General features: G+C 41.7%; 1 protein-coding gene across 1 annotated transcript in view; it reads right to left on the minus strand.

Annotated features, from left to right (window-relative positions):
* EXPH5 (exophilin 5) overlaps positions 1–307 on the minus strand; it is a 34,568-nt gene extending 34,261 nt beyond the window's left edge. The window contains exon 1 of the mRNA XM_048295150.1: positions 65–307. Coding sequence (XP_048151107.1) covers positions 65–183 — 119 coding nt within the window. The 5' untranslated portion in view covers positions 184–307. The remainder of the gene's footprint in view (positions 1–64) is intronic.
* Between the last annotated feature and the right edge of the window lie 12,939 nt (positions 308–13,246).

The raw sequence follows: 13,246 nt of genomic DNA on the forward strand, positions 1-13,246 counted from the left end.
TCCGCGCCCTCCGCCTCCGCGGGGGCGCGATGGGCACCGACAGGACGGGGGTGAAAGCCGGTACCTGACTCTGTCCTTCTCTGCCCGCCGGAGCTCCGCGTCCCTCTGCAGCACCTGGAAAATCGCCCTGGCTTCCTCTTCGTTCAGAAAACTGAGATCTGGCCCCTGAGGCGCTGCGGTCATGGCTTTGCTTATCGGCGGGCGAGCGGGCGGAGGCGGGCGGGCAGCGCTGACCCCCACGCAGCGCGCAGCCACAGCAGCATGGCCGGACGCCGGGCGGACCGCGCACGCCGGCACCGCGGGACGCGCGTGTCCCTGAACGGCGACAGCCGCAGCGGCCACCGCCCGGAACCGCCCGGGCGCGGGGCGGGCAACTCCCTCCGGAGCGACCGCAGCGCAGCCCGGCGGGGCGGGGCGGGGCAGGGCAGGGCAGGGCAGGGCAGGGAGGAGCCGAGAGGCGGCACCGCTGTCGGGGCCGGAGCCGGAATCGGAGTCAGCCTTGGCATTGGAGTCGCCGCTCGCCCCGTGCTCATGTCCCGCCGCGAGCCCACGGCTGAGTCGGGTGATGCGCTGAGCACTCGGCGCGGTGTCTGCTTTGGCGCTGTCCGGGAGCACACGCCCGCACGGGGGGCCGCTGCGGTTCCCCATGGCGGTGACGGCCCGGTTCCCGCCCGGCAGCCCCGGCACGTCTGTGCCCGGCTCCCCGCGGCACCCGAGCGCGGCCCCGCCGCTCTGCCCGGCAGCCCCTCCGTGGAGCCCGCCGCGTCCCGCTGCAGGAGGACGTGCCCGTAGTCTTGCGGAGTGGATACAAAGCGGCAACTTTTCCACCAGGGAAGAACGGGGCAGTGTTTCCTGTGTTTGCTATTTACTCTCCTTTAAGGTTTTCCTGAAGAAATAGTACAGAACATAAGTCCTTGACCTGGGAGTTATAATCACATCTCAGAAGTAATTTCATCCTGATTCCGTTGTAATGGCTCTAATGCAACTCAGCTCTGTGCTGGTGGGAGCACGACGAATTGCTGTGTCTCTCCAAAGTATGTGTCTGACTAGTACACTGTACTAGTTGAATACTTTGTAAAATGTCCGTTCAAATTTTTACATCAAAGAAGAGCTTTATTCAGGGCCGAACTGCAGATGGAGAAAGAGAATTATGGTGAACTATTTCAGGCTGAGAAATTTGGGGCTGTTCAGCCTGGAAAAGAGAAGGTTTGTTGTGGGGACCTTGTAACAACCTTCCAGTATCTGAAGGGGACCTACAGGGAAGCCAGAGAGGGATTCTTTGTTAGGAACTGTAGTGGTAGGACAAGGAGTAATGGGTACAAATTGAAAGAGGTGAAATTTAGGTTAGATATTAGGAAGAATTTTTATACTGTGAGAGTGGTGAGGTACTGGAACAGGTTGCTCAGGGAGGTTGTGGATGCCCCAATCCTGGCAGTGTTCAAGGCCAGGTTGGACAGGGCCTTGAGCAACCCTGGTCTAGTGGGAGGTGTCCCTGCCCATGGCAGGGGGGTTGAGACTAGATGATCTTTAAGGTCCCTTCCAAACCCTTAACATTCTCTGGTTCTATGAAAGAAAATACAATTTTTGTTATGGCAAAGCAAGTCAGTGGGAAAAGGCAGGGCAGTGTGCAGCAGGAGTTGGGCTGTGATGCACGCAGCCACTCTCCCACTCTGCAGCAGGGGGCTGCGCGAGAATGTTTCTCCACTAGGAAGTTGAGTGGTGCAAGTGGAAATAAGGGCTTCAGAGCACAGCGGGAATAATAGGTTGCAGGAGGTTCCTGGTTTTGGCAGAGCTTCTGGCATCATTTGTCGGACCCACAGAGGAACTTACCTGATTCCTGGTAACCAAACAACAAAAGCAAGGCTATGAGAGAATTGATAAAAATGTAAGGAAGCAAACTATGAAGAATTATGATGTGGAGAGGGTGTGTCTCTGACAGAGAAAAGAAGGTGAATTTCTAAAAGTGTATGAGAGACGCTTCTGGGTAAAGTCCAAGCATGTTGTTTCTAAAGGTGCAAGGGCCACAGCTGTCCCTGGTGCACTAGGAGAACTTCCTCCTAAGAGTAAACGTCCTGTGCTTCCCATTCTGTTGCATTGAGTGACTGTTTCACCAGCAGAAGCTGAGTGCATGGAGTTCTCCCAGGGAGTCTCCCAGGCAGTGAATTAGACATCACTCTCCCTTTCTGACTGGCACCTGCAGGATATGGGAAGCAGTTGCTCACTGTGCTTCTGCATCGTGCTGGATCTGCTCCCACAGCTGGGGCAGAACATGGTAACATTCTTTTCTGCACATCCATTGCAATGAAGCTCATCAATGCCCACACTTGCCTTCAAAAGCAATGTTTCATCTTATTGGTGAGTTGTGGTCTTTTAACTTCTTGTGCAAACTTATAAGATGTCCCTACTTGTTGCAGGAGATTAGACTTGATGACCTTTTAATTCCCTCCCAAACCAAACCATTCTGTGATTCTATGGTGAAAAATAAATACATACATACAGAATATATAGGAAGGCTGTGCATTTTCTTACGGTTTTGTAAAGCAAGTTATGTAATACAGTTCTTACAAATAAAGGGTGACATTTCCCCACAAATTTGGTGACTATCTATAATTGTATTTATCCTGTCTGTAAGTCAAGAATGGAATTGTATTTCTAAGTTTCAGTCAGTCTTTTTCTCCGTTTCTAGAAATCTGATTAATGGTACTTTTTTCTTCACATCATTAAAATCTTTGTTGGCATATTTTTAGTGCAGAGGGAAGGAGTGACAAGATGTTTATTTAATGTATAAGCAATGTATAGTCTTTCAGATAATAAGGAAGAAATGTTTTTTGTTGTCTAAAAAGCAATGGAATTGTTTAGAAGAGTGACAAGTACATACACTAATGGCTTTAGAGGGAGGCTGCAAGACCACAGAGATAATTATATTTCAATGGCTTTTATCCAGAATACTTAGAGATTTGGGCATAGCCATTTGTATAATGAGAAGACCTTTGTTTTTCACAGCATCTTTGGTACGTCACATAAGCATTAGAAAATGTGTGTTGGACCATGACTAGAAGGAGCTCCTATCTATGGAGTCTTTTACCAGAAATTTATTTTGTGAAAAATAACCCCATTTCCAAATGGGAATGTCTTTTCATTACTCCACCTCACTTACAATTTATGTCTTTTCCATATATGGATCATGATGGCAAGAAAACACTGCCTGTATTTCACTATTTAGAGTCTCTTGCACCTTATGTGCTTTAATTTCTGCTCCATAAACTTAAGATAAGATACATGCTTTAAATTTTTTTCCATGGTTTTTAGCTAACAGCTGTTCCAGGAAGATACAGAGGTGTTTCTTGTAAATGAGTAGTGTTTTCCGGTTTAAAAACCTGGAACAGAGCGCCAAAATAGCATATGAGAGGCTGCAGACATGAGACATCATTAGTAATCTTAATTGCGAATGCCACTAAAGAGGATGCTGACACACATACCTTAATTATAGGGCAAATTCTTCAAAAATTGCGTTTCACAAATACTGCTGTGCTAATGGGTGGTGCTAATTCCACTTATTCTCAGTGGAGGAATTCAATGTGTAGGTTTCTGGAAAGCCAGAAAGATTGATTCTAAAAGTTGGTCTGTACCTAGGAAATTGAGAAGAATGTGCAGAAGGGTTGGTTAAATCTTGTAGCAGTTGGCCTTGAGGCTCATATCAGCCTTGAGGCTTGAAAGAACTCTAAGGTCTTGTCTGTTCCTGTTGAACTAATTACTGTGTAAATTGTCAGCCAGATTACTGAAGGCTGGTTTAATTAACGCCCTGTGTTAAGTGAGAATGGCTTCATGACAAGGCAAAGCATAAATACGGAGCGTCTTTCATTTAAAATGTACTAAATCTGCTTATTGTTTTTAAAATAAATATTTTTAACACTAGGCTAGGTAAGAAATACTTGGATCAAAGTACTCATAAAGACAAAAGCAGTGCCTCTCCTCTGTTTAACAAGCCCATTGTTTATACCTCAGTTTATTCTAATAGTCATTATGTGTTGATGTGTGTTAACATCTGGAGATCCATCTGAGTTTCAGAGGACAAGGAGGATTGCAGTGTATGGTTCCCACTGCCACAGGTCAGCATTTCCACTGAGCAGTGGGTGTACTCCAGGATCTTTCACTTGGCCCTCAACTCCCATTTCAAAAGTGCTTTGGACTTTCATTTAGGCATTTCAGCTGTGAAGTGGTGCACTTTGAAGATTGCCTGGACATTAAGATCCAAATGCTGTTTGTGTTTTTGTAGCTGTTTGTGTGCTACACAGCCCCTTGTGAGGCAAGGAGAGAGCCAAGGCCAGGCTGAGCAGGCTGCGGGGTGTAGACCATCACTGACCACCCTGTAAACACCACAGGCAGCAGATCAGCTCCCACAGGGACAGCCAGTCTTCAAGGAACACTGTGTTCACAAGTCGCATCTTGCAGCCTGTGTCACTGCAGACTACTCCTTTTCACAATCTCCTCCAGCACTTCCTCTTGCTGAGTCTTGTCATTCACCTGCTTCTTTTTTCCTCCCCAACCCTGGAGAATGGGCTGCTCCCTTCCCCCACTTTTAGACTCTGCTCTGCCCACACAGCACATTCCTCACTTTACAAGTATTGCTTGTTGCTGCTGCCTCTTGCTCCAAGGCCTTCCTACACCATACATTGTCAATATGGACTCCTCAATTTGTTTCCTGTACAGGGTTGTTTCTGCTGAAATAGACTTGTTGATACCTTAGAATGACATAAAGACATCATAGCAAGATATGATCTGTTTTTTGTCAACCCTAAGAAAGGTAAGAGTGGTGTCCCAAAAGCATATTAGCATTGCATAGCAGCAAGGAAAGGTGGTTATGAGAGAGACCTCTGAAATGGTAGCTGCAGTCTGACCCTGGCACTTCATGACACTGCTGTGTATTTGGTGCTGCTTTGGAAAATAACTCCATGACACCCCTTTGTTTTGCTTTTTCCTTATGAGTGGCTGTCTGTCCTTCTTCCTCCCTTATTTTAGGATTCAGTTAATCACTAATTTAATTTGTAATAGTCATTGGGACTGCACTTTCCCTGGACTGGAAAGAAGAGAGTATTGTTAGTAGGATCCCTCACAGGGCAAGACAGATTGGGCTTGTAGGGGGTTGCTGCAGAGGGCTGCGGCCCGGAGAGGCATATGCAGCAGATTGTTACCTTTACAGCTCTGGAGTATAAAACCACTGCTTAGAACGGGAGGGTGAACATGTTTGGTTGAAATTATGCAGGGTTTCTGCTTTATTATAGGTCTGATGTCTTGACTGTCAGAGCCATAGGTTGGCTAGTACTGCATATAACATCTGCTCTCTTGGCAGAAACTAGGCAACCTTCTCTTCCTCCTTAACTAATATGTGCATAAATATAATCACCAGAGGCCAATACCTGGGACACGGCAGAATTACGCATTTAATATATTTAGGTCATATGCCAGTGCATGCAACCTATTAAGACAGGCTTGAGTAAAGGTACAAAGAACCAGGCATTACTAAATAATAAGGAAGAGATGTCATCAGAAGCAAGAAGGCAACCTTCAAAACACTGAAGTCATATCCAAATGAGGAAAATAGAAAAATTAATAAATTCTGGCTGATAATATATTAAAAAAAAAAAAGAAAAAAAGAAATAAACCGACCTGGGAGGAGCATCCTACTGAAGATCTCTAAATAAAGACTAAACTCTTCCTCAGCACATCAAGAAGATCATCAGAGAGTCTGTAAGGCTGGTGAATGACTGGTATATAAAAGATGCCCTATGGAAGACTCAGTTTGTTTTCTAAAAATGAAACTCCTACTTTACAGTTGCAAATATTTGGACAAAGACAGCCAAGTTGATGCAATCTGCTTGTACTTCTGAAGACATTTCATAGTACCATCACCAAAAGCTTCCAAGGAAACTTAGTAGTCATGACATTAAATAAAAAGTAATATTATGGGTAAACAACAGGTTACAACTTGGGAAACAGAGGGTGAGAGGACAGGTTACTTATTATAGTGGAAGAAGGTCACTGGTAACAACTGGTCACAACCACTGGTAACCACTGATTTTCCCAAAGCTCTGTGCACGCTCTTAGGTGACCTGGAAAAGAAGTGAGCAGTGAGGTGAGCAAGTTTGCTGGTGTGGTGGGAAAGTTTGTGATATGAAGATATTCAGGGTAATAAGGACAAAGGCATACTGTGAGGGAGTTTTTTGTACAAGAGGCTTTTGTAAGACAGAATGACTAGGAAAAAAATCCTGGCAAGCAGCTTTCACCAGTAAGCAATGGACTCTGAGCTGACTATTATCATTTGGATTCAAGGTCTTTATGATATGCATAACTTGTGAAAACATCAGAAAAGGAACCCAAATATTGGAATTTATTAGAAAAGGAAAAAAAAATCCATAGTTTTCTTACAGCTTATAAATGAATATGGAATTCTGTATGGAACATAGATGATGTTACATATTCCTATACCATATGAACATAGATTTCTGAATATATATTCTGAATACAAATTCATATATATTCTCCATATAAACGAGGGAATTAGAATATGGTGTTCTATAAATTTTATATGGTATGGAAATGGTGGAAAGAAATTAACTTGGGCTTTTCTTCAAGTACAAGAATGAAGGGCCACCAAATTGATCTAATAGAACTTGCTGTAATAAGGAATATGTGTTTCATGTGGCTGCAGTGGGCTCCTTGTCTTTTGGGAAAGGGCCTGGGGGTCATGGTGAACAACCCAAACGTGAGCCAGCAATGTGCCCTTGCAGCAACAAAGCCTAACTGCATGCTGGGTTGCATTATTAAGGGTGTAGCCAGCAGGCTAGGGAAAGTGACTTCCTTGTGAACTCAAGAGGCTGCATCTGGAATGTTGTGTCCAGTTTTGGACTCCCAAATACAAGAAACATTAGCATACAGGGACAAGTCCAGTAGAGGAGCATAAAGCTGACCAGGGGGCTGCAGCCTGTGACACATGAGTACAGGCTGAGACAAATGGGTTTGTTCAGTCTGAAGAAAAGATGAAAAGGATTTACTTGTGTACAACTTTTTAGTGGATGGTTACAGATCTCCTTGGGGGTCCAACACAAAAGGACAAGTAATAATGGACATAAATTCCATGAAAAAAATTCTTATTCACCGTTATTAAAAAAAAAAAAAAAAAAAAAAAAAAAAAAATATATATATATATATATATATATATATATATATACATATCCTGGATTTATTTGGGTTGAAAGGGACGTTTAAAGATCATTTCCAGCCATGGGCAGGGACATCTTTCACTAGATCAAGTTGCTCAAAACCTCACCCTGCCTGACCTTGAACACTTCCAATGATGGAATCATAGCTGATCCAACACTATAACCAGTTGTCTAGGAACTACAGACATGTAAAACTGGGGAAGGCACTGAGCATCTAACATCAGAGTTAGACCTGCCTTGACAGGGGATTCAACCTGACAAGGTCCCAGAGTCCATCTAGATTACTTTATGCTTCTGTGATTCCAAGTGGTTATAGCACATATGTCACACTTAACTCTTCAAAACAAACATTTGCAGAGACACAGAATGCTTCTGTGTACTGACTGCAAGATGTAAATATAAGCCATCATGAGGAAGTTTGTTTCATTGTATATATCAGGTCATCTTTTACTAGAGACTAATAACCAGATTATCAGAGATAGTCACTACAGCAATTGTGCTGGGTGTCCTTAGAACGTAATGATTTCCAGTGCTGGGTGGAGAAGGTAATAAATTTTACAAAAATTATTACTTCAATCTTCATTTAATTAAGAAAATTAAACTAAATGAAACACAATAAAAATTTTTCACAATTTATAATAAAGTTGCATAACAGAAAATCTAATGATATCTTTAGTAAAATAGTTTTTGAGCTAAAACCATATCATACTCTGTTTAAACCTTGAAGCAAGTACAATTATTAATGCTCCAGAGAAAACTCTGGCTTTATTTACATGCTCTGGTTTGGAGAACAAGGTACAGAAACTATGATAGAGCTAAATCAGAATGCCTCTGTGAATATGCCAGGGGAAATTAATATAAATTGTGGCGTGAAAATGCCTTTCATTCCAGCTAAGCAGCAGATTGTCTTGAACTTAATTATATGACAGATAATTCTGTGATCATTTTTAGCATGTAACTCCAAGAATTCTTTTATTGCAAGAGGATCACAAGAATAACACAAAATCCTTACTTTATTGTGTTTGCATAAATACCCCTAACAGTGGAGGGGAAGGAGTAGCCCATTCACATCCTTCTTTTAAATACCAGTTACTATGGATGTCGGTCAGCTATGAATATAGTAGATCAGAAGAATAAAGAGTATTATTGAGTAAAAAATATTTTACCTTTGCTCTGTGTATAGCCAGTAAGTTCCATCTGGAAGATCAGGTAAAACATACATTTGTGCTTTAGTTCAACTGACTAACTTATCCTCTTCTACACACATTGATGATGAGTCTAAATACCTTCATCTGCCAAAGAAAGTAATCACTTTACTAAATGTAAACACTTATGCTGCAGACAGCTCCCTTTAAATGAATTAGCCTAATTACTTCTATTTTCAATGAAGAAGACCAAATGGTTATAGCACACAATTTATCTCATTCTAACGTAGACATTTAAATAGGTCAGATGAATCATGCCTTAAAAGAGGCTGTTTCTCTCCATTGAGTATAAAGGGAGTCTGGCATGACTAGCTCCAAATTGTAAACTGTATCTATCTAAAGTTAGGTGAGAGGAATCTCATCCCACCTGTTTGTGCACTTAATAAAAGAAGAATACCAATACAGTATAAAATTGAACAAACTGTCCCCAGGCTTTGAAACGAGTTGTTTTAATCTTGAAGCAATCTGGCTCTTAATTTAGGGTTTGATTTAACTCCCACTGAAGTCCGTAGCTGTATGTTTTAAGGGGAATTTAATGAGTCTTGTCAATTACTTCTGTTCACTCTCTCATCAAGTACACTTAATTAAATTCCTTGAGAAATGGATACCCAATGCTTAATGAGAAATGATATTGTATAAATACAGGTTACATTTTGAACAGAATCTTTTTGTAAATCAGTTTTTTCCCCTTCCATCTTATAAATTAAATATGTAAGCAGTGTAGATAAATCCTTAGTGATAACTGTCTTTAATAATTATAATTCAAGTAAATCAGGAAATACATATGTTTTTTCCTTGCGCAGGATTATTAGCTCTTTAATTAATGTGTAATATATTAAATAAAGTTCAGCAGGTTGTTATCACTCTGTTTCAGCGACAACTCTGAAACTTGCTTTGCACTGTCACTTTTGCAGAGCTCCTCAGTGTTGGACCCCAGAGAAAAACAGCCTTATTGTACTATTTACAGCATAGAGTGCAATGGAGTTGTAGTTGGAAAGTCTGATAGAATCTTTTGGGCCCTACTATCCGAGGTGGAAACGAATGGCTATCCAAATGAAACCACTGAAATTTTATTATGTAGCCAGTTGTGGTTCCAGTCCTGATGTGACTGTGGGGAACTGAGGAAACAGTGGGTGTGCATTACATGATTGTGACCATGACGTGTAACACAGGGGACTTTGCTGGCACTAATGGGAGAGATGAAGCCAGAAGATTTGTGTTCTCTTTTCTCCTTGATGAATTCATGCTAAATACCTAACTGGCTTCACAGTTTATTGATTTGCATGTGCAACTGGTACGGAGGTCTTGAAGGAGGAGAGAGAGGGAACTCTGTGAAAGGAAGGAGCTAGCAGCTGAGTGAGATTTACAAACCCTGGAGTTAAACTCTACCCTTCTATTATCTAATTCAGTTTCTATTTCTACCTGTAAGTGTTCTTAAGAGTAACATGTTTGAGAAGACAGAACATTACCAGGAGGTGCATGAGGGAGAGGAGGCTGCCTTGCTTTGGCTCTTTGCTGAGAACTGTGTGTTACAAGTTTCCCAGACAAAGGCAAAGGCAAAAGAGGTCAGCTTGGAAGGATTTAAACATATTAAAAACTGAAGTAGCAACCTGCATATTAATAACAGGATTAAATTAAAATAACTGGATCAATACAGAGTGGCTGAAAGCAAAGGACTCTCTCCAGTGCACCTGGCAGTAAAAGAAGAGGATTTAAGTAGGTGGGGAAATAGAAGCAACTTCAATACATTAGAAACAATGATGCAAAATTGAATGCTTATTCTTTTATTTAGCCTACCCCATTCTTGTGGTATGAGATTTTCTGCTAAACAAGCAGCTCTCCTGTAAACCAGCTCTGCTGTTCCATTCCTAGCTTTCATCCACACAACATCCTGGCTACCTTTATTGTGGCACCTAATCCAGCCAGTTATGAATAGTTAGCCTGTGTAAGCCTGCAAGGGAGAACTGTGTGCTCTGCAGAGTTCTTTAGTGGGGAGCATTGGAGATGATAGCTTGTAATGTTAGCAGGGTAACTTCAGCCCCTTTGGTGCTCTCCTTCTGGGTAAATCTGTGCTTGAATTGTTCTAATTGTGTCAACCTGTATTTAAAAATATGTGGTGCAGACTAAGTAAAATCCTGGGTCCTGAAGGATGCAGAATTAAAAAGTTTTCCTGTTCCAATTGAAGTAACTACATTGCATTGGTAGTTTTCTTGCAAAATTATCACTTTGTTAATGGACCATACAGGCTTTGTATTTCATACTGAAAAGAACGTGAAGTTTCTGTGCATTAAAAAGTGACTGTGCTATAAAATCCACTACTTATTTTTTCATGAGGAATAATGAAAAACTGAGAAATTGTATCAATACTCTACAGGAAAGGCATTAGAGACTACAAACACACATGCACACCCACATACATATATGTATGTAAAAGTTATAGTTACATTCAAGTATATAGTCAAGTTATATTGATATAACTGCAGCATTTTCTGGTATTTGTTGGTACAGTGACCAGTGACATGCTGAAAATTTTATATATGTTCTCATTTTCCTGTAATACCATCCATAAGTTTTGCCTTATACTGGTCTATTTCACCAGATGAAAGAATCACACACAAGTTTTACAACACTATATAAAGATAGGATGAGTCTGATTTCTTTAATTACTAGCACAAAAATGCTAGTAAAAGTATTTTTGATGGCACAATTGATGCCAAAGTAACTTAATCAGTTTTAACTTCTTGTTCTATTTACAAGCTCACAAGATCTACATAGAAGCTTCTTTCTTAAGAGCAAAAGAAAAATACAGAGTTAAGACGGCAAAGCCTTAGTAATGGCTTGGCTTTAAAGGCAAGGGGATTTATGAGATGTACGTGTTCAGTAAACAATCACATTTATGTACTCATCTGGATTTGACGGTGGAAATGTTGCCACAGGATCAGCATGGCAACAGACATTTACCAAATCAGTGAAATTGCACAATAACGATTTTGTGCCATATATAGAATGGAAATACTATCTACTCTCTTGGGCTAATTTGCAAGGACTTGCCTATCCTGCAGGTGCTTGTGTACCAGACTTATTGCAGTATAGAGATCCTTATATAGTGGTGCTAATGTTCTATTGGTTAATGATTCCCAGTCATTCTTTTCTCTTCTCCTGAGTTGTGGGCTTCAGGAGTTGGTGGGCCCTGAGCTGCAGTCACAGACTCTCACTACCAGAATTACCTTTCCCCAGTTGAAGCTGATTCAGCACAGTTGCTGAGTTGGCTTTATTATTTTTTTCCTTATCTTGTCCGTTCTCCCAAATTTCCTGGTGGGCCACAGATTGTGCATTCTTTGTGTCCACTATCAGTGGTACACTCTTCTTCCCATGCTTTAGTAATCTCCCCCGGATCTAAGATCATTGAAGGTTGTCAAGTTCTAAACCTTAACAATGCAATCCTACCGACAACTAATTTCCAACAGACATCACTTAGAGCTTGTTAGCTGCTATCTGTTTCATGGATTAAATTTCCTTTCTTGTTGATTAGGTTTAAAATTACACAGAGATTAAACATCAAAGAACATCCTTTTTAAAGAAAATTTTATATATTCCACATTTTGCAACACTGGGACACCTGAAAGCCTGTTTTGGGGATCAGTTGCTGCCCCAGGAAATAGAAAATGGCACTTAGAGAGCTGACTACCGTAATCTGGCAGAATGGACTACCTAAGTGTTGTAGCACATTGAAAAGCGACATGTTGCATTACCTGGGTGACACACTATTACTCAACAACACCAGCAGCTCCCAGCAGCTCCCAGATGGACAAATAATTAATATGGAGGCAGTTAGGAACTGCCTATCACCCTCAGCTACTCTCCCCTGTATGGACAGCCTCTGGTAATAGTATCTACATTTTGTGTGATCTTAGATTTCATGATCTTGTTAGGAGCTGGATATGCTGTCCAGGGAATGGGGATGAAAAGATTGGTAATGTAAAAGCAGACAGTTTCTAAGGAGGAGCTGAGTCCTGCTACCCAGAACAGCAAAAATCTTTCCTCTCTCCTTAATTTTCTTGGCACTGTGATGCTTGGTAGAAGATGCTCGAAAAGGAGGCAGAAATAATTATTTGCCTTTGCAATTAACCCTCGTCATGCATGATTAAGTCAGAGTACCAGAAATACTTTTTCATTCAAACACCTCCTCATTCAAGATGAGAGGCAAAACCAGTTCTTCCTCCATGTCCTGATGGTGCCACGTGTCCCTGTTTTCCATCAGCCCTGATGGCAGAGAACAGATCTGTATTCATTCAGGACAACAAAAAGACTTTGTCAGCCGAGGCAAAAGTATTTTGTGTGCTGTAGTGGCTGACCTTGAGCCTCCACCTAGCCCCTTGCTCACTTCTCCCAAGAGGGATAGGGGAGAGACTTGGAAGAGCAAAAGCTGAAAACTCGGATTGAGATAAAGAGTTTAATAGGTGAAGAAAAGCTATTTGTGGAAGCAAAGCAGAATAAGGAATTAATTCATTACTTCCCCTTAGCAGAAAGTGTCCAGCTACTTCCTGGGAAGCAGGAACTCACTACTTGTAATAGTTACTTGTGATGACAAATGCTTTAACCACAAACATCTCTCTTTTCCATTGATTTCATAGTTGAGCACAATGGTGTATGGCATGGAAAATCCCTTTAGTCAATCAGGGTCACCTGTCCTGGTTGTGTCCCCTCCCAGCTTCCTGTGAAACCCCAGATTATTTGCTGGTGGGGTAAAATAGAGGCAAAAAAAAAAAAAAAGGGACCCTGGGGTTGTGCAAACACTGCTCAGCAACATCCAAAACGCTG

The sequence above is a fragment of the Corvus hawaiiensis genome, chromosome 2 (genome assembly GCF_020740725.1).
Source record: "Corvus hawaiiensis isolate bCorHaw1 chromosome 2, bCorHaw1.pri.cur, whole genome shotgun sequence".
Lineage (NCBI taxonomy): Eukaryota > Metazoa > Chordata > Aves > Passeriformes > Corvidae > Corvus > Corvus hawaiiensis.